A 22,485-nucleotide genomic window follows, 5' to 3' on the forward strand; every position below is an offset into this window, starting at 1 on the left:
GAAAATGAATGGATGGATGAAATAAAATCAGAATGTTTATCATGGTTCTTCTTCTTTGTACTTTGTAAACACTAAGCTTGAAGAATTTCTTGAAGTGGATCATATTAGTACATTGTTTGATGGCTTTGCTTAATACATTCCATCATTTAATTCCACATACAGGTGTACTGAAGGTCTTAAGTGTTGTACATGCATACAAATGTTTGAAACTACATTTTTCGCGAAGATTATATTTCTCCTCTTTTTTTGAGAATAACTATTGTATATTCTTGGCTAGCAGATTGTAGTTTGCTTTGTATATAATTTTAGCTGTTTGCAAATTCACTATGTGGTGGAATTTCAGTATTTTTGATTCAATAAATAAAGTGTTTGTATGTTCTCTATATCCAACATTATGTATTATTATAACTGATGTTTTTTGTAACACTGTTAGTGAATGAAGCGTACTTTTGTAGTTATTTCCCATATTTCTACACAATAACTCGGATGCGGCAAAACTCGCGAGCAGTAGAGAATATGAAGTGATTTTTGGTCTAGAACATGTTTTGCTTTATTCACTATTGACGTGTTTCTTGCTACTTTATGTTGTATATTTTTTACATGAGACTTCCAGTTTGTGTGTGTCCGGGTAAGCGCAGAGACGAAAGTGTTTGCTTTGGAGGTAAAACCTGTTTGAATAGTGCCTTTTGTTATAGGATTGGTAATAAAAGTTAAAAATAGCGTCAGACTATGTGCGATTTCTTGTGTGGGCTACAATATATTATTTAATTTGTTTTCAATTAAGAAACACCCTAATTTTCGAGGTGTGGTGGTGGTAATAAAAATGCAGTGGCGGCGCGCTACATTCAATTACATTAAATGCCTACTGAAATTTTTTTTTTTATTCAAACGGGGATAGCAGATCCATTCTGTGTGTCATACTTGATCATTTCGCGATATTGCCATATTTTTGCTGAAAGGATTTAGTATAAAACAACGACGATAAAGTTTGCAACATTTGGTCTCTGATAAAAAAAAGCTTTGCCCCTACCGGAAGTAGCGTGACGTAGTCAGTTGTTCGCCTCCTCATATTTTCCTATTGTTTTCAACGCAGCTAGAGCGATTCGGACCGAGAAAGCGACGATTACCCCATTAATTTGAGCGAGGATGAAAGATTCGTGGATGAGGAACGTTAAGAGTGACGGACTAGAATGCAGTGAAAGACATCTTTTTTCGCTCTGACCGTAACTTAGGTACAAGCTGGCTCATTGGATTCCACACACTCTCCTTTTACTATTGTCGATCACGGATTTGTATTTTAACCCACCTCGGATACTATATCCTCTTGAAAATGAGAGTCAAGAACGCGAAATGGACATTCACAGTGACTTTTATCTCCACGACAATACATCGGCGAAGCTCTTTAGCTACTGAGCTAACGTGATAGCATCTGGCTCAAATGCAGATAGAAACAAAATAAATAAATCCCTGACTGGAAGGATAGACAGAAGATCAACAATACTATTAAACCATGTACATGTAACTACACGGTTAATAATTCTCAGCCTGGCAAAGCTTAACAATGCTGTTGCTAACGACGCTGAAGCTAACTTAGCAACTTAGCAACCGGACCTCACAGAGCTATGATAAAAACATTAGCGCTCCACCTACGCCAGCCAGCCCTCATCTGCTCATCAACACCCGTGCTCACCTGCGTTCCAGCGATCGACGGCGCGACGAAGGACTTCACCCGATCACAGATGCGGTTGGCGGCTAGCATCGGCTAGCGCGTCTGCTATCCAAGCAAGTCCTCCTTGTTGTGTTGCTACAGCCAGCCGCTAATACACCGATCCCACCTACAACTTTCTTCTTTGCAGTCTCCATTGTTCATTAAACAAATTGCAAAAGATTCACCAACACAGATGTGGAATTATGAAATGAAAACAGAGCTATTTTGTATTGGATTCAATGGGCTACCGATACTCCTGTTTCACTGGCTACGTCACGCGCATTCGTCATCATCCAAAGGCGTTTTCAACCGGAAGTTTAGCGGGAAATTTAAAATTGCACTTTATAAGTTAACCCGGCCATATTGGCATGTGTTGCAATGTTAAGATTTCATCATTAATATATAAACTATCAGACTGCGTGGTCGGTAGTAGTGGGTTTCAGTAGGCCTTTAAGGGGAAACCCTGCTTTGACACAGAACGCCACTGTTGGCATTGGACAACAGACTAACCTTTTCCAGGGCAATACGTGCGTGACACTCGTACACGTCCACAGTGAAGTCGGTACGAACTCCTTGGACCTGAACACAACTTTTTGTTAGGTAAACAAAATGGGCCAAAACTAGGGCTGTAAAATGTGCAGAGTACTACCGTGAGGTCCTGCCGTATGGACTTCATCTGTTCACACGCGTAAGTGTAGTCCTGTTTGGTTTTCCAGTCAGCTTTCACAGCCTGTAAAGATTTCCTCAACACCTACATGACAGGAAGAAACATTGTCAGCCATGTTTAACTCCGCCAACATCCCTTTCAAGCAGCAGCTTACATGAATGGGGCGAACGGTGGAGGGGTCGGGGGCACAGGTGAGCCTCAGGTACCGCTTGGTGATGTCCTGACACGTTCCGACAATGGGGCAGTCCTCCCAGCTAAGGCTCTCCTGTGTCCCGTCGGGCAGGTCAAAGGAATTTATAGACAGCACCAGAGGCTCAGTGCGAAGCTGCTTCTGGAAACGTGCTGCTCTGCTCAGCTTTTTGGCTTCCCTGTCGGGGTCATGGAAGTCAAGACCAGCGTTACCACCTTTTCTCTTCTTACCAGCGCCTGCACCAGAGTCATCCGTGTTTCTAGAAGAGACAGGGAGAGATTATTCAAACGATGTACATATTAGGGGTGTCAAAAAAAAATTATCGAATGACTCACGATTCTTATTTGTAACGATTCATAATAATAAAATCTAAACTCAATTAAAAAAAATCTGTCCTGTCCACCTACTCAGACACATCATATAGTAGATGTAGATTATCTATATCTGCTGTACACATTTATTTTAGAAAAGAGAAGTGTTGGATACGTCTCTTGTTGCCTTATTTGTATTTGACTTTATTAAATGTTTGAGTAGAATTTTATTAAACAAACCAGTTTTCTTTTAAGTATTATAGGCATTCAACAGAAGTGTTTACTTCATAGAGAAATGTAGTTAATCATAAAACTGGCACCCAATGTTATTAAATCAAATCGTTAGTCTCAATAATGAAATCGTGTGGTGCCCAAAGATTCACATATCACCAGGTTGTAGGGATGGGTACCAAATCCCACCGGGGACCGATTCATGTAAAATCTAACGGTGCCATGTTACGGTACCTGGGTCGCACGTGACGTCACGTCCCGTTGCAGATTTGAACTAAGTATGTAGTGATAAACAATCATAACTGCAGTAAATCCCCCAACGGTTAGTATTACTGTTTTAAATGAAAACGATAAAAAAACTGTGACTGATAACTGCCCTTGAAAAACTAGTGCTCGCTTAAATGCTAACATAAAAACCCAAAACATTAACGTCGTCCCCATCAAGGAACGACACGTGTCAATCTAAACTTAAATAAACACCTTACTGTCTGAACAACAAAGATATTCAATTGATTATTTAATTCAACCTCCAAGCTGTGCTGTCACGGCAAAGAAAGATCCCACAGAGAAATACCAGACAGAGGTGGTTTTATGGTGCGTTCAAGGGCCGCTGAAAAGAGTAGGATAACCAAAAAGTAGATTGCCAAAAAAAATAATGAATTTTATTTGCAACGCGCTTTTCATTGAAATAAATCTTAAAGTCCTGAAGTACAAAGCAATAATTCAAACAAAAAGCTAAGCCTTCAAAACAGATATAATATATAAGACTAAAATACTATCAGTGAAGCATAAGTAGTAACAAGACATGCAAAATAGTGGCTTTTTTAACAGTATTTATTTTAGTTTTTTGTTTTTGATCTTAAGATTTCAGTGTATGTACAGTGAGGTCCACAAGCATTTGCACACCCTGCAATTTTGCAAGTTCTCCCACTTAGAAATTAAGGAGAGGTCTGAAATGTTCATCAATCTATGATGTATTTCCACTGTTAGAGACATCATCTAAAAAGAAAAATCCGGGAATCACATTGTATGATTTTTTAATGATTTATTTGTATGTTACTGGGGTTCATAAGTATTTGCACACATGAGAACATCAGTGTTAATATTTAGAGCAGAATACAATTACAGAGGTCAAAGGTTTCCTATAGTTCAGCAGGTTTGCAGGGATTTTGGCCCACTCCTCCACACAAATCTTCTCCAGATCTGTCAGGTTTCGGGGCTGTTGCCGAGCAACACCAAGTTTCAGCTCCCTCCAAAGATTTTCTATTGGATTTAGGTCTAGAGACTGGCTAGGCCACTCCAGAACCTTGATGTTCTTGGTATGGAGCCACTCCTTGGTTATCCTGGCTGTCGTTGTCATGTTGGAAGACCCAGCCACGACCCATCCTTAATGCTGTGACTGAGGGAAGGAGGTTTTTGGCCAAAATCTCACAATACATGGCCCCGTTTATCCTCTCCTTAATACAGTGCAGTCGTCCTATCCCTTTTGCTGAAAAGCACCCCCAAAGCCTGATGCTTCCACCCCCATGCTTCACTGTAGGGATGGTGTTCTTGGGATGATACTCATCCTTTTTCCTCCAACCCTAAAAGTGGAGTTTATACCAAAAACTCCTATTTTGGTCTCATCTGACCACATGACTTTCTTCCATGACTCCTCTGGATCCTCCAGATGGCCATTGCCAAACTTCAGACATGGGCTGACTTAAGCAGGGGAACCTTTCGTGCGATGCATGATTTTAAAGCACTATACTGGTAGTAGCCTTGGAAACAGTAGTCCCAGCTCTCTTCAGGTCATTCACCAGCTCCTGCCGTGTAGTTCTGGGCTGATTCCTCACTTTTCTCATCATCGGTGACGCCCCACGAGGAGAGATCTTACATGGAGCCCCAGTCCGAGGTAGACTAGCAGTCATGTTTAGCCTCTTCCACTTTCTAACAACTGCTGCAACAGTTGCTCTATTCTCACCAAACTGCTTCCCAATTGTCCCATAGCCTTTTCCAGCTTTGTGGAGCTCTACAATTCTGTCTCTGGTCTCTTTTGACAGCTCTTTGGTCTTGCCCATGGTAGCAGTTGGACCTTGACTGACTGTGGGCTGCACCCGTGACTTTAATGACCTCAAAGGAGTGGTTAGTTGTGGGGTAGAGGTGGACTTTTTTTTAAGGTAGACTGACAGCTCTTTGAGAGTCATAATTCTTGCTGATTCTCATGTGTGCAAATACTTATGAACCCCAGTAACATACAAATAAATCATAAAAAAAAAATCATACTATGTGATTTACGGATTTTTCTTTTTAGATTATGTCTCTAACAGTGGAAATACTTCTATGATGAACATTTCAGACCTCTCCCTCATTTCTAAGTGCGAGAACTTGCAAAATTGCAGGGTGTGCAAATACTTGTGGACCTCATTGTATTAATACTTTTTGAGCACAATATTGAAATTATAATAACAGTGCTAATCTTTTTTTCACAATAACCACGACAGTGCTGCACAGTGCGATAAATTTACTCGCAAATGCGACTGAAAAATAGACAGTGCGCGTTTAAAAAACAACCAGTCGCCGAATTTGATAAAACTAATATGAAATTTCCGCTTATCTGTATAGCATGTTTGAAAAAAATGTAAACTATAACCAAATGATTGATCACTCGCGCTAAAGACTGTGTGCTCACACACTCGATCCAACACAGATGAAACTAGATCTTAGTTGAAGGAAATGGTCAGTAAGATGCGTTTTTACCACTACTGCGCGCTAGTAACTACGAGGGTCGGATGGAATATTGAACAACAAATCCATGATAGAAGTGACAAAGTTGCCATTCAAATAATACTATGTTTGTTGACAAGAACATGCTGCTATGGAAGCACATTCACTCTATTTATTAGGCAGAGGTAACACAAACCAGTGAAAGATTCTAAAGAACTGCAGTCAGAGCCAACAAATTAGCCTGCTGAGCTAACAAAAACAGCTCAAACAGACTGCTGAGTGGACTCACTGACGTCACTGGGCAACCGCCTTTTAAAAGGCACACGCTGAAAACTTAACTGCTTTAGGCCAGATATTTGAGGTAATTTTTTAAGGTAACATTAATTACATTTATTAAAGAGTAGGGCAAAAAACATTGTCATGATTAATTTTTCATATCATCCGATCTCGATTAATATTACGATTTTTATTTTTATAAATGAAAGTGGATTGTCATGTGCAGGATTATAGAGAGTACCGTTGCATCCCTACCGTTTACTACTGCAGTATCTTGTAACAGACAATTCCACCATGTTTGATTGAGGTAATGTATGCTGACAGCTGTCATTTTGTTCATATCTATAAGCGTGTTTACGAGAAGTGAAACCCACGCTCCGTTCCAGAGTATCAAAGAGTAGTTCCACTGGTAAATCAATTACATTTTTTAGTAAAGTAAGAAGTAACTATAATGACATTTCAGAAGCCAGCCTGTCACGCAGCATCATGAAGCAGTTGGCAGGTTGGTGTTCCTGGCTAACATCTTTGTGTTTATTGTTAAAGGTCAATTATGTTCATGTTGCTGCTGACCTTTAAACATGTCCTCTTAAACCACATTTTGCTCTTTTGTGTTTTTGTTAGCTGAAGAATTGAGCATACATAAATGTTTTTTTAAAGAAGATCCCTATACAATATCCTACTGTGCAATATTACCCTTCGAGTGCAATACGTCCGACACTGATTGTCATTACTTTATTACTCCGGTACTCTTGTTTTGTTCTGTATATTGTACAGTATTTTGTATATTGTACAGGAGTGCTTATTGTTTTTATAGGATAGTAGTCTGTTTATTTAAATTCTTATTTTTTATCTTTATTACTTATGTGATTTATTTTTATTCCATATTTGTTTCCACTACCGCACCTTAAATTGGAGTCCTTAATCTCGTTAAATGCAAATATAATGACAATAAAGTCTATTCTATTCTATTGGAGATAATATTTGACTATTCTTATATTATTTTTCAAGGCTTTTTCTTTTCTTACCTGGGATCCTATTATGCCAAACCTACTTTTCTTACTTGTTGGTCCCTGTTTTTGTGCATTTGGGATCAGTCCCGAAAATTTAAAAACAAAGCATGGTAAGGATATTTCATTACGTCACCCGATATTTCCATATATGGGTTAGTTCATGGGCCAAACTTTATCGGGATATGGGTTTTAATCCATATAGCCCAGCCCTACACTTGTGTTAGCGACAGTGCTGGCACAGTTTAGGGATGTTCTGTGTTTAATCGAGCGTTAAAAATACAAAAGTGGCAAAATTGGTGTTCCGGGAATTGGTACCATATCGGTTCAAGTGTGAAAGGTACCCATCCCTACCATCATTACTATTTACCTCCTTCCCCGGCTGGCTTTTCCCCTTCCTCGTCCCCGCTCTCCATGTCCTCGGTCCCGGTCGCCGCCACGCCCACGACCGCCTTTCTGGTTACGTCTCGACAGCTGAGGTCGAAGGTCACTGGAAAGGCTGCTGTCTGAGTGGGAGCCAGAATCGCTGGGGCATACCAAGAATAGAATGACAGAGTTAAAAAACAAACAAACATTGAAGTAAATGGATTATAGGAGTATTATTAAAGTGTCTTGTACCTGCGCCGGTGCCTTTGGTTGCTGCGGTCACGGTTTCTGCCGTGGTTGGGGGAGGGGGAGCGCGAGGAGGAGTGGGATGAACTGGTAGATGGACTCCTTTGAGAAAAGATATTCCTGTAATGTCCTAATCTGTGACCTCTGCCTCGCGACGCAGCAGCTGTACTTGCACCTCGACTGGCTGAGTGGTCTGCACCTCTGACTGACAGCCAGCGAGACGGCTTGCCCTTCAAACTGTAAGGTAACATGAATGGTCATGCTCGCCATGCACGTGTTATGCAAGGCTGGCGACTAAACCTACTCTGGCAAGGGCTCCCGGTCCCAGTCGATGGTGTAAGCAGAGCCATCCTTTAAGCGGTCCTGCAGAACCTCCTTGAGGACCTTCTCCGTGCGATCTTTGTCGTCCTCCGTCTCGCAAGCTGTGAAGCAGCGCTGCACATACTCCTTCATGGCCGGGGGCCAATCCTGAGGTCTGCAGCCAACACAAACAAGACTGCGAGTCAAACTGTCCTTAAATCAAAAAAGCTGTGACACATGTAGGGCTGCGCGATAAAACAATATCAATATAAATCCCGACACGTAGTTGATATCAATGAAAAAAAGTTAGATTTTTTTTCTTCTTCTTGGTGGGAAGAAACCGGAAGTTGTGAAGCAAGGTTGGTTGCACGAACAAAGGCACTTGCTCTCTGGTAATTGAGCCACGCAGGAAGAGATCATTTATCATTATGCCAAAGATTTTTTTTGTTAAAGAATATAACTTAGGTGCCCCAACTTTAAAGGGTCTGTTTACAACTTCCTCACAGTAAGATTTTTCAAAACTAAAACAATTTTAAGAAGAGCACCACCGCGTTACCTTTAACAGAACACAACTACAAAGTTTTAGCGAGAACATATTTTACCGGCCTGAATAAAATGGTTGGCGTCTAGGGCGGTCACTAACCCGCACGTACGCGCAGGGAGCACATGCACACATACAAAAGCAGGACAAGAGATGCAGCTGACAGTTGGCTGTCATGTTATGATAGAATATACATTCAATGACAGCTAACACTAGCTATCCAAACTGCTATTATCAGCCAACAACACCTTAAGCTTATACGCGTGCATGTGTTACGTACGTACGTAATGTTATCATTACGTATGAGAAGCCGTAAGAGGGCGAAATATATATATATATATATTGTGTAAAACACATTGGAAAGTTGGCGCCCTGTAGACATCTGTGTAAATGTTGCAAACAGCCCTTTTTAAGCATTTCTTATGTATTTCTAATTTTTGCACCTTCATATTAAATCTTATTGTTACGTTTTCATTTTAGAATTGTTTACATCGATTGTTTTCCATGCTTTGTTGACAATTGCTTTCTTTCTGCCTTGATGATTAGAGAAAGTTACATTTGAAATTAAAATGTTTACATATTTTTCTCCTGCTGCCTATGTAAAACACTTTGATACAGTTTTAAAGCCGTATCGCCCAGCCCTAAACAGATGCCGTGACAAGCAGAGTCCTTACCGGGTCTGAGGTGCAGCACTGGCACTCACAGGAGAAGATGGGGCTGGATTTAGTCCTGAAGGCTGCTCACTAGCAGGGAATGCCTGGCTAGAAACCTGGTGAGGCCTCTTGGGGATATTGAACTTCAAAGAGGCAGTGCCAGGTGACTCTGGGGGGAAATACAACTGTAAATAGCAGCTCCAACCCGATCAGAGGGTAGCTAGAAACAAGTTGACGGCTCACGTTTCATGCGGTGCCACAGCTGCTGCCCTGGGTTTTTGGGTTTATTGGCTTCTCCTCGGCCCATACCTGCTCCATACTTCCCGGCCTGCTGTTGGGATGGACTCTGTGGAGGCTGAAAGTTGCTCTGAGTTTGAAAGCCTGTCCCATAGTTAGTCCTTCCCGGCGAACAGGAGTTGTACACTTGGCTGGGGTCCCCAGATGGATATGATCCGGAACTGTTGGAATTGTAAACACTGTGCGGTGGAGGAGGAGGGTACTGGGGGGGCAAGGGTGGGGGTGGTGGGGCTGCATTGGGCTTTTCTGAGGTGGTTGGGCTTTGGGGGGGCTGGGGAGTGGCGGGGGGTTGTGGTTGAGAGGGGTAGCTGGGGGGCTGGTCTTCCATTCCAGGCACAGGAGGTGGCTATTGAGAGAAAAGTAGATGTTACTGACAAAAAGACTGGCCATATTGGTCACCTGACAAATAATGGCGTACATGGCCATGAATTGATTGATGTGGACCCCAACTTAAACAAGTTGAAAAACTTATGGTCAATTGTACAGAATATGTACTGTACTGTGCAATCTACTAATAAAAGCTCCAATCAATCAGTCAAAAGTGCACACATTCCTACATTAACAGTTAAATGATTGGTATACCTGCTAGATAATGCAACGATTAGTCGACAATGTTGACAATAAAATTTGCTTACAACAATTTTATTTGTCGACAATAGTCGTGATGTCATCACGTAAAGAGAAAAACTGTTTTCCCTCTCAAAGTTCTTTGTTATTTTGAATTTAAGGTATCTTATTTTCCGGACCATAAGGCGCACCAGATTATAAGGGCCACCGCTGACGAGTGGGTCCATAGAGGTCTTTTTTCATACAAAAGGCGCATTAAAAGGAGTCATATTATGATTTTTTTTTTAAATTTAAAACCCTTCCTTGCTCTATAACAACAAGATAGAGAAAAAAGAAGCAGCTTATCAACTACGGTGTCGGCACAGACTACAGGGGCGGACGCACGCAAACTTTCAGGACTTATGCAGATCCCAAATACACATCAGCAGGTAGAAGCAGCTTATCGACTACGGTGTCGGCACAGACTACAGGGGCGGACGCACACAAACTTTCAGGACTTATGCAGATCCCAAATACACATCAGCAGGTACCAGAAGGTAAGAAAAGTTGGTTTGGCACAATTTTGCGAAACAAAGCGCCAGATAATATGTCTGCTAATAGGTGCCATTTTGGGGTCCTTATATACTAACCATAATAATACCGCATGTTGAAACACAGTACGTCTGACTACGGTAGCCACAATAGTCCGACAATCCATCAAGCGGCGCAGCTTCTTAGCTTAACCAAAGTCCTACAGAAACCTTTTGACGAATTTTGAGCACTTTGTGTAATATTCTATATTCTAAATGAAACATTTAAAGTTTTGCTGTTGTTTACTGGCGTCATCTTGCAGTGCACACGCATTTCTTGTGTGACTGCCATCTACTGGTCACACTTATTACACCATGTACCAGATAAAATAGCTTTTAAGGTCGGTAAGCACAACCAGAATTATTCTGTACATTATGAGAACCGGGTTATTAGGCGCACTATGGATTTTTAAGAAAATGAAAGGATTTTAAGTGTGCCTTATAGTCCTGAAAATACAGTAATAACAAATTTTAAAATGAATATACAAAAACAATACAATTCAGTTTTACCGTTTTGTTTTTAATTCAGTTTTTTTTACCTTTTACACTTAATTTACCACTATAGTGTTTGCTTATTGTGTCAAACCCCTTTGAGGAAAAAAATAGAAACATTTTATCAGCAAAGTGCTGCCAAGCACCCCCCGATAGTAAATGTTGAAAATCAAGACTACATTTCCTGCAATTGGGTGCATTTCTACACTATATTTGAACTTTAGATTTATTGTCATCTACCAACTTCCTTTGCCTGTCCTTTTGACACTTGTATGTCCCATGTAATGTACCACAGAATGTGTTGTTTTCTAATAGAACATTAACTAACATTACCATTGAAAATGTAATGTAAAATCATATAACATGCATGCAAAAAAAACTCAGAAAATAATTCCCATTTGGCAACTCTATCCTGTAGCCCAACCCCCTCTGTCATATACTTCCAGAATTTTGAATTTGTTTATATCCGTCAGGTCAAAAACATAGCTTATCGCTGGCTATTAATAAATGCTCTAGAACTACGTGTTCGGATTGTAATCATTCAATGTTGTGGCTGGCAGAGCGAATTAGGAACTAAGTGTTCAGATTGATAAGCAAGAAAGTAAAAAGCTGTCAACTTTGTGGCTCTGAGAGCGAACGCAGGCAACAGCAAGTAAGCTAGCTAGACGATGCGAACCAGCGAGCTCAATTTGGCATACCTGATTGTCACCCTGTCTTGCAATTCAGTGTGGCGTTTAGGCAAGAGGAACTGCAAGTACCTAGGCTTGAGGCCAGCGTTCAACAAGGCTGACTGTTGCAAGGCATCGGACATTTTCTAGCATCCTTCTGCACGTGAGGACTTGCATTATGGGGACGCATCATGAGAAAGGCGCCCACATTTTCTGGGCAGCAGTCAAATGGCTTCTTCTCTACAGCAATGCAGTGATATGAAGTTCTGTCACGCCTTCCACAAACTGTAAGGTTCCGTAAATGGCGAGTGGCCAGTCCGTCGGTCACGGAGCCCACAGTCATCATCATCGCAAGACTGCTACAGGAAACTAACAAGCCAAATTCTAGAGTCTGTGAACATTGCTCCAAAGTACAGATTTTGTGTGGATCTATATACAAAAGTAAGCACTGAGATGTGCACAGGCAGTAATATATGATAAAACGAGGCGGCAGCTAAGGAAGGACTTCCCTGCTTATCTCTTTATCACAAAACCTATTGTGCAATATTACCCTTCGAGTGCAATACATCCGACACTGATTGTTATTACTCCGGTACTCTAGTCTTGTTCTGTATATTGTACAGGATTGCTTATTATTTTTATTGGATAGTAGTCTGTTTATTTCATTTCTTATTTTTTATCTTTATTACTTCTTGTGTAATTTATTTTTATCCCATATTTGTTTCCACTACCGCACCTTAAATCGGAGTCCTTAATCTCGTTATATGCAAATATAATGACAATAAAGTCCATTCTATTCTATTCTATAAGGAAAGCCCGCCAGGTGGACAGCTGGTTTTACTACATTTAGCGCTGACGTTAGACAACCATGTGACTTACTTCCCATATGTGGCCCTAGAATGAACAAATATACTACAGTACTAGAACTATAGTTAGCTTCTACAGCATGGGTTCTTAAAGTGCGGCACAGGGTCCATTTGTGGCTTGTGACTCGTTTATCATTGGCCCCATAGGCACATTCCAAAAAACACCAGAAAAAAATTGAGAAAACAGCAAGAAGCACAATGGGGAAAATATCTAAATGTTGACATCATTTGTACTACAAATAAACTTTAGTAATGCAGTGTTTCCCACACATTCATTTATTTGTGGCGGCCCGCCAGAAAAGAATTACGTCTGCCACAAATTTTAAAAAATATATATATATATATATATTTTTTTTTTGTCCTGTCCAGCTTTTTAGGCAAATCATATAGTTGATGTAGATGCCCATATAGGCTGTTCAGATTTACTTTACAAAAGAGAAGTGTAGGATACTTCTCTTGTTGCCTTATTTGTATTAGACCACTACTGTTTCCTGTTTATTTGTTACCGACTGTGGCAGGACACCTCTGCCTCTGTTTCACTTTATGTTGCTGGTAAATAATATGGTTGTAGTAATAGGCTAAAGTTAAATTATTTAGTATGCACTAATTAAAGGGGCAGAGCTTTAAGAGGCATTTTAGCTTTTATATTTTATAAGATATATTTTTTGTAAGAAACACGATTAATAAATATATTTCATTGAATAACTTATTGTTCAAATCTGTATATAAATATGTACACAAAGTGTTGTAATCATATTGTAAAATGGATGGATGGATGGACGTTTAAAACAAAACTGTTATTAATTAGTAAGTATACATTTTTAAAGCCTTTTTAGAGAAAATCATATCATTGTAGTAAGTTATGCAAATTGCTCTATGATGTCATGGTGACCACACCCATAGCCACGCCCCCACCACCACAGGTATGTTGGCAGTTTATGGGAAACACTGTAATGATAACCACTTTCAAACTCCCGATGGTTAGTGTTACCACAAATAAATCAAAATGATCAAAGAACAGTCATTTCTAACTGCATTTTGATGCGGACGGCGCCACGTGACAACACACAATGTTTTTCACCAATCTAAACTTGTACAAACACATTACGGTTTAAACAAGTGAGCTACAGTATTCTCATTTAACAAATGATGTGCTGTTTTTGCATAAGGTTATTGATATAAACTCCACTGTTTCAAGTTGAAGCAGATGGACACAAATGCTGTTGAACGGGAAGTGAACCTGGTGACTTCACAAAGGCCAGAAGTCAAACAACTGATCACCCTTTACAATATAAAATAAGAGGTAAACATATTTAAACACACACAAAAAAATATGGCTCTTATGAACGCAGAACAAGATTTGATGTTTCCTCTGCCAATAAATAATTGTGTGTATTTATTTTAGTTATTGAAAAAATACAACCTGGTTAAAATATTTTAGTGTGTGTATAAGTAATTATTGAGGACATTTAACAAAACCATGATAATATTGATAACCGTGATCATTTTGGTCACAATAACTATTTAGCCATTTTGTTTGTGTATATTTAAGGGTCGCCCACCCCTACTTAACAGAGACAGAACCTATTTTATTGATTTTGGTAGTGATTTTTTATTTTATTTAAGTGCAAAATGTTGCTTACAGAGAGTATTTTACTTTGATTTGTTTTACTTTACTTGGTATTTAAAAGTTTACATTTCAATCACAATGGTAAAATATATGAGAAATACAAGTTAATTGCATTTGAAATGGTATACCTTAACGCTGGGCGATATATGGAATATACTCGATATATCGCGGGTTTGTCTCTGTGCGATATAGAAAATGACTATATGGTGATATTGGAGCATACGTTCTCACGCAGTTGTATTAGCTGCGGGCATTACACTACAGGCTCTTCATAAAACAAGCGCACCTTCTTACATACGTCACATACTGTCGCGCGTGCAACGTCATACGCCCTCGCCCAGCAGAGAGGTAGTGGCATGGGTAACATTAGCTGTGATGCTAGCGGTGTGGTGTGAGTGGTAATACAAGAGAGAAAAGGTGCGAATCTGCTAAAAAATGAAGGAAGAATTAATTCCCAAGAAAAACAGCACGGGGTCCATCGTCTGGCGGTGGTTTGGCTTCAAGCGGGAAGATGTTGAACAGACAACCGTAATATGTCAAGTATGCGGCAAAAGCGTTGCTACAAAAAGTAGCACCACTTTATAGCATCATTTGAAAAGTCACCCGCTAGAGCAGACCTGGGCATTCTGCGGCCCGTGGGCCACATCCGGCCCTTTGTGCGTCCCTGTCCGGCCCACGTGAGGCCAATCATAAATTATAAAATACATTTTAAAAAGTATCTATGTCGAGTGTGCAATACAACGGTGCTGCTTTTGTTTTGAAAAGCATTATTTGTATTACTTCCGTGTGGATGTATGCGCGTGCGTGATTGTGAGTGAATGTGAACAACTGCAATCACAAATTACAAAATAAAGTTGAAAAAACATCTATGTCGTGCGCGCAATTCAACTGTGCTGTTTTTATTTTGAAAAGTGTTATTTATGGGCGTATGTCCGTGTGTAACCTGTGAGTGAAGGTGCACAGCGACAAGTGATGCACGGTTTACACCAGAGACGCCAAAAAGAGAAAAGTTGATGAGGAATGGCGTGTTTTCAACAAGACATGGACTGCCAAGCAACGTTCCCTCTAAGGTGCGCGCCTGCGCAATTGCGCACTGCTCAAGCGTCCTCTGCGCACAGCAAATATATGCCGGGCACCAAATCAAATCCTGATTTCTAAACAAAATAAACACATTTATTCTGTGTAATTTTGCAAAACAACTCTATGAGTGACAGTGACAACAAGCGGCCCTAACGGTGTTCGTCAACAACGTTCAATTATTGTAACGTCTATCGAGATGCTTCGAGGCCAGGAATTATATCGATCACTTTATTGAGCATAACTGTTTATATTCGGCCATAACCACACCAAAAACATGAGTAAAACACTTTTATCTCGAAAAACTAGTCATTTTCTGCCATACAAACCAGGCCAAAACCAACTTGTCAGCTGTCACCAACACGCATACCACTAAACCACTGGTGCGTTTATGGCCACACAAAAAGTCGGACAACTCAAACACCACACAAAGTTACACTATGACTCCTCAGTCATACGTGTGCTTATTTTACTGTCATTTATTATTAATGTTAATTTATTTATATTAATCATGTAATGCTGTTACTAGAGAAAGTTACAGGAATGCACACTTCATCCTATGCTTACATTTCATTGTGCAACTTGAGGATGTTTAAGGGGAACTAAATGTGATCTCTGAAAGGGGTACAAATTATTTCCAAAGCAGTGCTTTTGGTATAAAGTTAAGTTAGGTTAAACGAAAGTGTTATTATTATTATTTTTATTATGAATCTTACGGTATATATCAAAAATAATATTGAGCAAAATTTAATTGAAATATTGTCGATGTGGCCCTCCAGCAGTGCTCGGGTTGCTCATGCGGCCCCCGGTAAAAATTAATTGCCCACCCCTGCGCTAGAGAATGAAGAGTGCTTGAAACTCCGCATGTCAACATCTCCGTTCGGTGCCACACCAACAAAATGCCCAAGCAACCATTTCTAGATCAACACCATATGAAACAAATAGTCAACAACAGAAGGAGATAACGTCCGCAGGAACCTACCACCTAGCGAAGGACATACACTATTTGATTTCCTATTATGCAGCTCATTTTTATTTGACAGTTATTGAAATACCTTGTGTGACATCATGCACAAAAGTGCACTTTTGTTTTAAACTATTGTAGTGGCGTTCTTTACAAAAAGTGCACTTTAATTTAGTGTTGTTTTGAAATGTCATCTTAGTGACATCATGCACAAAAGTGCACTAATAGCTTGTTTTAAAATGTCTGACAATCTTGCACTTTCTGTTTGGAAATGATATGAATGTTTGTGCCACTGATTAATAACTGTTTAATAAATACACTTTTGGTAAATTGACTTAGTTGTGATTTCCCTCTCTGCATGAAAGTTTAAAATTAATGCAGTATGAAGAAGAATGTTTTAATGTAGACACATAGAATCATCATACTGCTGTGATTATATGCATCAAGTGTTCATTCAAGGCTAAGGCAAAATATTCAGATATATATCGTGTATCGTGACATGGCATGAAAATATTGAGATATTAATAAAAGGCCATATCGCCCAGCCCTAGTATACCTCCATTATTAATTATTGTCATTAAATCAGTGGTTTATTTGATCTAAAAAAACTAATGGCAACAATATGGTTTTAATGGCAACAATATTGTCTTATCGGATATAATTTGTAGGTAAATTATTGTCCTGCAAAATGTGTTTTCGGCCCAGGCCTCTTACACATTTCACTTCATACCTGTCCGTTTGAAGTTGGTGCGACTGGATACGTCCCTGGGGGTGCAGCATACTGATTTGGTGGATATGCAACAGCATACTGTAAAAAAGTCAAATACAGTGTCATGTAGTCCACTTACTTTACTTGTAACATGGTGTTGTGTACTTACAGGACCCATGGGGTTGTAGTAGTTATAAGGGTATGCGTATCCTGGATACTGGGGTTGGTTTTGCTGGTACCATTGATAATATTGCTGCTGTTGAATGGCAGCATCAGTCACTCCCCCCTGAAACTGTTTAGTGCCTGTATTATGATCCAAAGTCCAACAGAGGCTTTGCAAATGTAAACTTACCTCCGCAGCAGCCCGGTTGGCTTGGCTATTCTTGGCCTGACTCTTGCTGATTGAAGCAAGGGCTAGCCTCGCTTTCTCCCACTCGGGGTTTTCATGGACGTGGCTTTCTGCAGCATTCCCGTAAGACCTGCCATCAGAGAATAGGAGTTTGAATACAAAGTCGGTATGCGGCTGGATATCGGCAGTGGTCTGAATAGCGACCGCACTGGTGGCGTTGTTTTCATCACCACTAAACACCAACACTGATGATGGAGAACATGTCCTGGTTCAGGGCTGTCAGAGCTCGTTTGTATTGAGGGCCACGTCGCAGCTATGGCTGCCCTCGGGGGGGCCGCGTGTCACAGTAAATATATACCAATATAAATGTGTAATCGCCTTACACTATAAAATAACCTATACATTTGTTTTTTTACGTACAAATTAATGAATAATTTGCTTTGAAATCATAGGACGAGATATATACTCTAACAATTTTGTAGAATATATATAGTAAGGGAGAAGCGGTAGAAAATGGATGGATGGCTATACACTATACTTTCTGCAGTCAGTTGCTACAGGGTTCCAAACTTCATGTGACCTTCCAATTAGCCCACGTACAGTACGCAGAGAGCTTCATGGAATGGGTTTCCATAGCCGAGCAGCTGCATCTAAGCCATAAATCACCAAGTCCAATGCAAAGCGTGGGATGCGGTGGTGTAAAGCACGTCACCACTGGACTCTAGAGCAGTGGAGATGCCTTCTCTGGACTGATGAATCACACTTTTCCATCTGGCAATCTGATGGACCAGTCTGGGTTTGGAGGTTGCCAGGAGAACGCTACATTTTGGACCGCATCGTGCCAAGTGTGAAATTTGGTTGAGGAGGAATTATGGTGTGGGGTTGTTTTTCAGGACTTGGGCTTGGCCCCTTAGTTCCAGTGAAAGGAACTTTGAATGCTCCAGAATACCAAAACATTTTGGACAATTCCATGAGATGGCACTTCAAGTTCATATGTGAGTAAAGGCAGGTGGCCAAATACTTTTGGCAATATAGTGTATAATAGTATAAGTGTTGCAACAGGCCTTTTTCCACCACAGGAACATGTTCAGGAACTTTCCCACTTACCAGGGTAAATAAACTTCACCCTGTGTTCACACCTAAAACTACCCAGGTAGATTTGAGTTCTTCAGGAACCTTTCGGAGTTCCTCCTAACTTGGTGGGACTTTTCGAAGCTACCTCAGGGCTTTCCCTCTATATGTATCTGATCGTGGTGGTGCGCCACGGCTAAATTGAAGCCAGCACACCTTTAAAAAATTATTTTAACGTTTAAACAAATTAGAGTCAGTGTTTCCCACACATTCATTTATTTGTGGCGGCCCGCCACGAAAGAATTACGTCCGCCACAAATTTTTTAAAAAAAACAAACAAACATATATATATATATATATATATATATATATGTTTTCCCTGTCCAGCTTCTCAGGCAAATCATATAGTTGATGTAGATGCCCATATAGGCTGTTCACATTTACTTTACAAAAGAGAAGTGTAGGATACTTCTCTTGTTGCCTTATTTGTATTTGACCACTACTGTTTTCTGTTTATTTGTTACTGACTGTGGCAGGACACCTCTGCCTCTGTTTCACTTTATGTTGCTGGTAAATAATATAGTTGTAGTAGTAGGCTAAAGTTAAATTATTTAGTATGCACTAATTAAAAGGGCAGAGCTTTAAGAGACATTTTAGCTTTTATATTTTATAAGATATATTTTTTGTAAGAACCACAATTAATAAATATTTTTCAGTGAATAACTTATTGTTCAAATCTGTATATAAATATGTACATAAAGTGTTGTAATTATATTGTAAAATGGATGGATGGATGGACGTTTAAAACAAAACTGTTAATTATTAATTAGTAAGTATACATTTTTTGAGCCTTTTTAAAGAAAATCATCATTGTAGTAAATTATGCAAATTACTCGATGATGTCATGGTGATCACGCCCATAGCCACGCCCCCACCGCCACAGGTATCTTGGCAGTTTATGGGAAACACTGTAGAGTAATATATTGTGTGAATGCCTTATACAGCCTATATTATTTAAGCACGACTGACTAGTGATGCGCAGAAAATGGGGCCACTGAAAAACTTTGATCACCCGTAAGCAAGATGCACCTTTGTTGCGGCAGATGGCGACTCAGCACAGCTCGATTTCCACTCCAGCCAGACCCACCCAGCCCTTAGAGCCAATCCTTGTCCTGAAGTTAATGGATCTGACTTGCAAACTTCCCTTACCCGCAGCATTGTTGTAACATGTGAAGTTCAGTTTCCCCTAAAATATATTTTAAAAAGTGGGCGAATATATTTTATTTGCGTTTCATTGACTTAATGCGGTAGGATGCGTTTAAATTGTGTTTACAATTAGCTGCTTCGTGGTTGCGTCACAGTGCTGCAGCCAACCCAAACGAGACAATCATCAGATAAATACTCGGCTTTGTCCCGCCCACAGACGGAGAGCCAATGAATAAGAGTGATCGAAAGGAAGTCGCCCGGCTTCCGCATGATGATTGGATGACCTGTCTGGGCTGAATCCTTTTTGATTGACAGCAAATGAGCGGATGAGCAATCTTGCTTTATAAAATGCTGCCAAAGAAGAATCTTTCCAAAAAAGTTTTGGTTGTTCCTGTTGATTTGGAGATATTTATAATTTCTATAGTGAAGCTTTCTTTGTAAGATCTAGCCTGTTTCTATCTTGTATCTGTTATTGGAGACTCACTACTCATGTTTAAAAAGTCGCTGAGAAATAGCTTCCCTGACTTGAAAGACCAGCAGCTGCCACTGGTATACAGCCTGTGTTTAATTGTACAATAATAACAATTATTAAAATACAGCAAAACGATGTAACAAAAATGTTAATACTAATAACACAGACTTGTTTTTAAATGCATCGTATTTTCTGGAATATAGGGCGCACCGGATCATAAGGTGCATTAAAGGAGTCACATTATGATTTTTTTCTAAATGTAAAATACTTCCTTGTGGTCTACATAACATGTAATGCTGTTTTTTTGGTCAAAATGTTGCATAGATGATGTTCTACACATTTTCAAGTCACTTTCTGACAGTGACTTGAGGAGACGGTCTTATTTACGTGCCTCCACTTGGAGGGCGTCTTCTCCCCGTCATCTTTGTTGTAGCGTGCAAGGACGGGAGTGGAAGAAGTGTCAAAAGATGGAGCTAACTGTTTTAATGACATTCAGACTTGACTTCAATCAATAACGTGTCCCGTGAAATAATGTCCGACCAGAACTCTCTAATAACTAAAGTTCATTGGGTGAATAATATAAACTCACTACACCGGTATGTTTTAGCACTTTCATGGCGAGTTTACTGACAGATATAAGTAAGAACTTTACACTACTTTATATTACAAATGGCAACAGCGGAGGATGAATGTCCCATAAGTGGCCTGGTGGTTAGAGTGTCCGCCCTGAGATGGGTATGTTGTGAGTTCAAACCCCGGCCGAGTCATACCAAAGACTATAAAAATGAGAGCCATTACCTCCCTGCTTGGCACTCAGCATCAAGGGTTGGAATTGGGGGTTAAATGATTCCCGGGTGCCGCCACCGCTGCTGCTCACTGCTCCCCTCACCTCCCAGGGAGTGATCAAGGAGGGATGGGTCATAAGCAGAGAATAATTCCGCCACACCTAGTGTGTGTGTGACAATCATTGGTACTTTAACTTTTAACCACATAGCGAAGGACAAACACTATTTGATTTCCTATTATGCAGCTCATTTTTATTTGACACTTACTGAAATATCTTGTGACATCATGCACAAAAGTGCACTCATATCTTCTTTTTAAATGTCTCTGACAATCTTGCACTTTCTGTTTTGCAATGACATGAATGTGCCACTGCTTAATAACTGTTTAATAAATACACTTTTGGTCAAATGACTTAGTTGTGATTTCCCTCTCTGCATGAAAGTTTAAAAGTAGCATATATTAATGCAGTATGAAGAAGAATGTTTTAATGTAGACACATAGAATCATCATACTGCTGCGATTATATGCATCAAGTGTTCATTCAAGGCTAAGGCAAAATATCCACATATATATGGTGTATCGTGACATGGCATAAAAATATCGAGATATTAATAAAAGGCCACATCGCCCAGCCCTACAACCAATAGTACGTTAATGTTAAATCTTACTTGTGAAAAGTAATCCCCCGATTCCTATTTTCAACAGTCCGCTCATTTGAGCAGGAAAATGCTGAACACCATATTTGTTTTCTACCTGTCAACTGTCAGTTTAGGCTGCTCGCCGGCTCCTCATCACCACTTCAAGATGGCGGCCTAATTTCTTGCGTCACAACAACCAATGCTGCGTCTACTTATAACATGTCTATGGTTATAACGTCATTGCAAACACTGCAATCTGTTGCGTCCACTGCAGTTCGCTACATTATTCATACTTTTTGTCAAGTTATTTTTTTAAGCAGGGTTGCATGAGGTACCTATACGTAACGTTACGTTAGTCAATGCATCACACACAGTCACGTAACGTTAAGACGGCAGTCAGCAGCACCGCGTATTTTAGCCACCTACAAAAAGACAAACAGTCAAATAAAGGTCAGTTAAAATGTATACTATATTAAGAATATGTGTACATATTGCATAGGGCCCTGACATCTAAAAAGTACAACTAAGGTAAGAACAGGATAGAAACTGCTGTGGAACTAGTTACAATTAGGGCTGCAACAACTAATCGATTAAAATCGATTATACAAATAGTTGGCGATTCATTTAGTCATTGATTCGTTGGATCTATGCTATGCGCATGAGCAGAGGCAATTTTTTATTTTTTTGTAATTTTTTTTATAAACCTTTATTTATAAACTGCAACATGTACAAACAGCTGAGAAACAATCAAAATAAGTATGGTGCGAGTATGCTGTTTTTTTTTAAAAAATAAAATACTGGAAAGGATATAAATGTAGTTTGTCTTATTTATCCGATTATTAATCGAAGTAATAATTGACAGATTAATCGATTATCAAATTAATCGTTAGTGGCAGCCCTAGTTACATTGCAATATGACATG

General features: G+C 39.8%; 1 protein-coding gene across 3 annotated transcripts in view; it reads right to left on the reverse strand.

Moving 5' to 3' along the window:
• leng8 (leukocyte receptor cluster (LRC) member 8) overlaps nt 1-22,485 on the reverse strand; it is a 28,128-nt gene that overhangs the window by 4,257 nt on the left and 1,386 nt on the right. For 2 of the 3 annotated variants that reach the window (XM_062062510.1, XM_062062509.1), the window contains exons 2-12: nt 17,394-17,520; nt 17,211-17,333; nt 17,063-17,140; nt 9,446-9,845; nt 9,224-9,371; nt 8,013-8,183; nt 7,715-7,945; nt 7,467-7,622; nt 2,530-2,824; nt 2,358-2,459; nt 2,219-2,287 (exon numbers count right to left, since the gene is read on the reverse strand). In XM_062062510.1, the coding sequence (XP_061918494.1) occupies nt 2,219-2,287; nt 2,358-2,459; nt 2,530-2,824; nt 7,467-7,622; nt 7,715-7,945; nt 8,013-8,183; nt 9,224-9,371; nt 9,446-9,845; nt 17,063-17,140; nt 17,211-17,219 (1,659 nt within the window). In that variant the 5' untranslated portion in view covers nt 17,220-17,333; nt 17,394-17,520. Of the gene's footprint in view, nt 1-2,218; nt 2,288-2,357; nt 2,460-2,529; nt 2,825-7,466; nt 7,623-7,714; nt 7,946-8,012; nt 8,184-9,223; nt 9,372-9,445; nt 9,846-17,062; nt 17,141-17,210; nt 17,521-22,485 lie in introns of all 3 variants that reach the window. The other variant, XM_062062508.1, reaches the window with a different exon arrangement.

The sequence above is a fragment of the Entelurus aequoreus genome, linkage group LG11, assembly GCF_033978785.1.
Source record: "Entelurus aequoreus isolate RoL-2023_Sb linkage group LG11, RoL_Eaeq_v1.1, whole genome shotgun sequence".
Classification (NCBI taxonomy): domain Eukaryota; kingdom Metazoa; phylum Chordata; class Actinopteri; order Syngnathiformes; family Syngnathidae; genus Entelurus; species Entelurus aequoreus.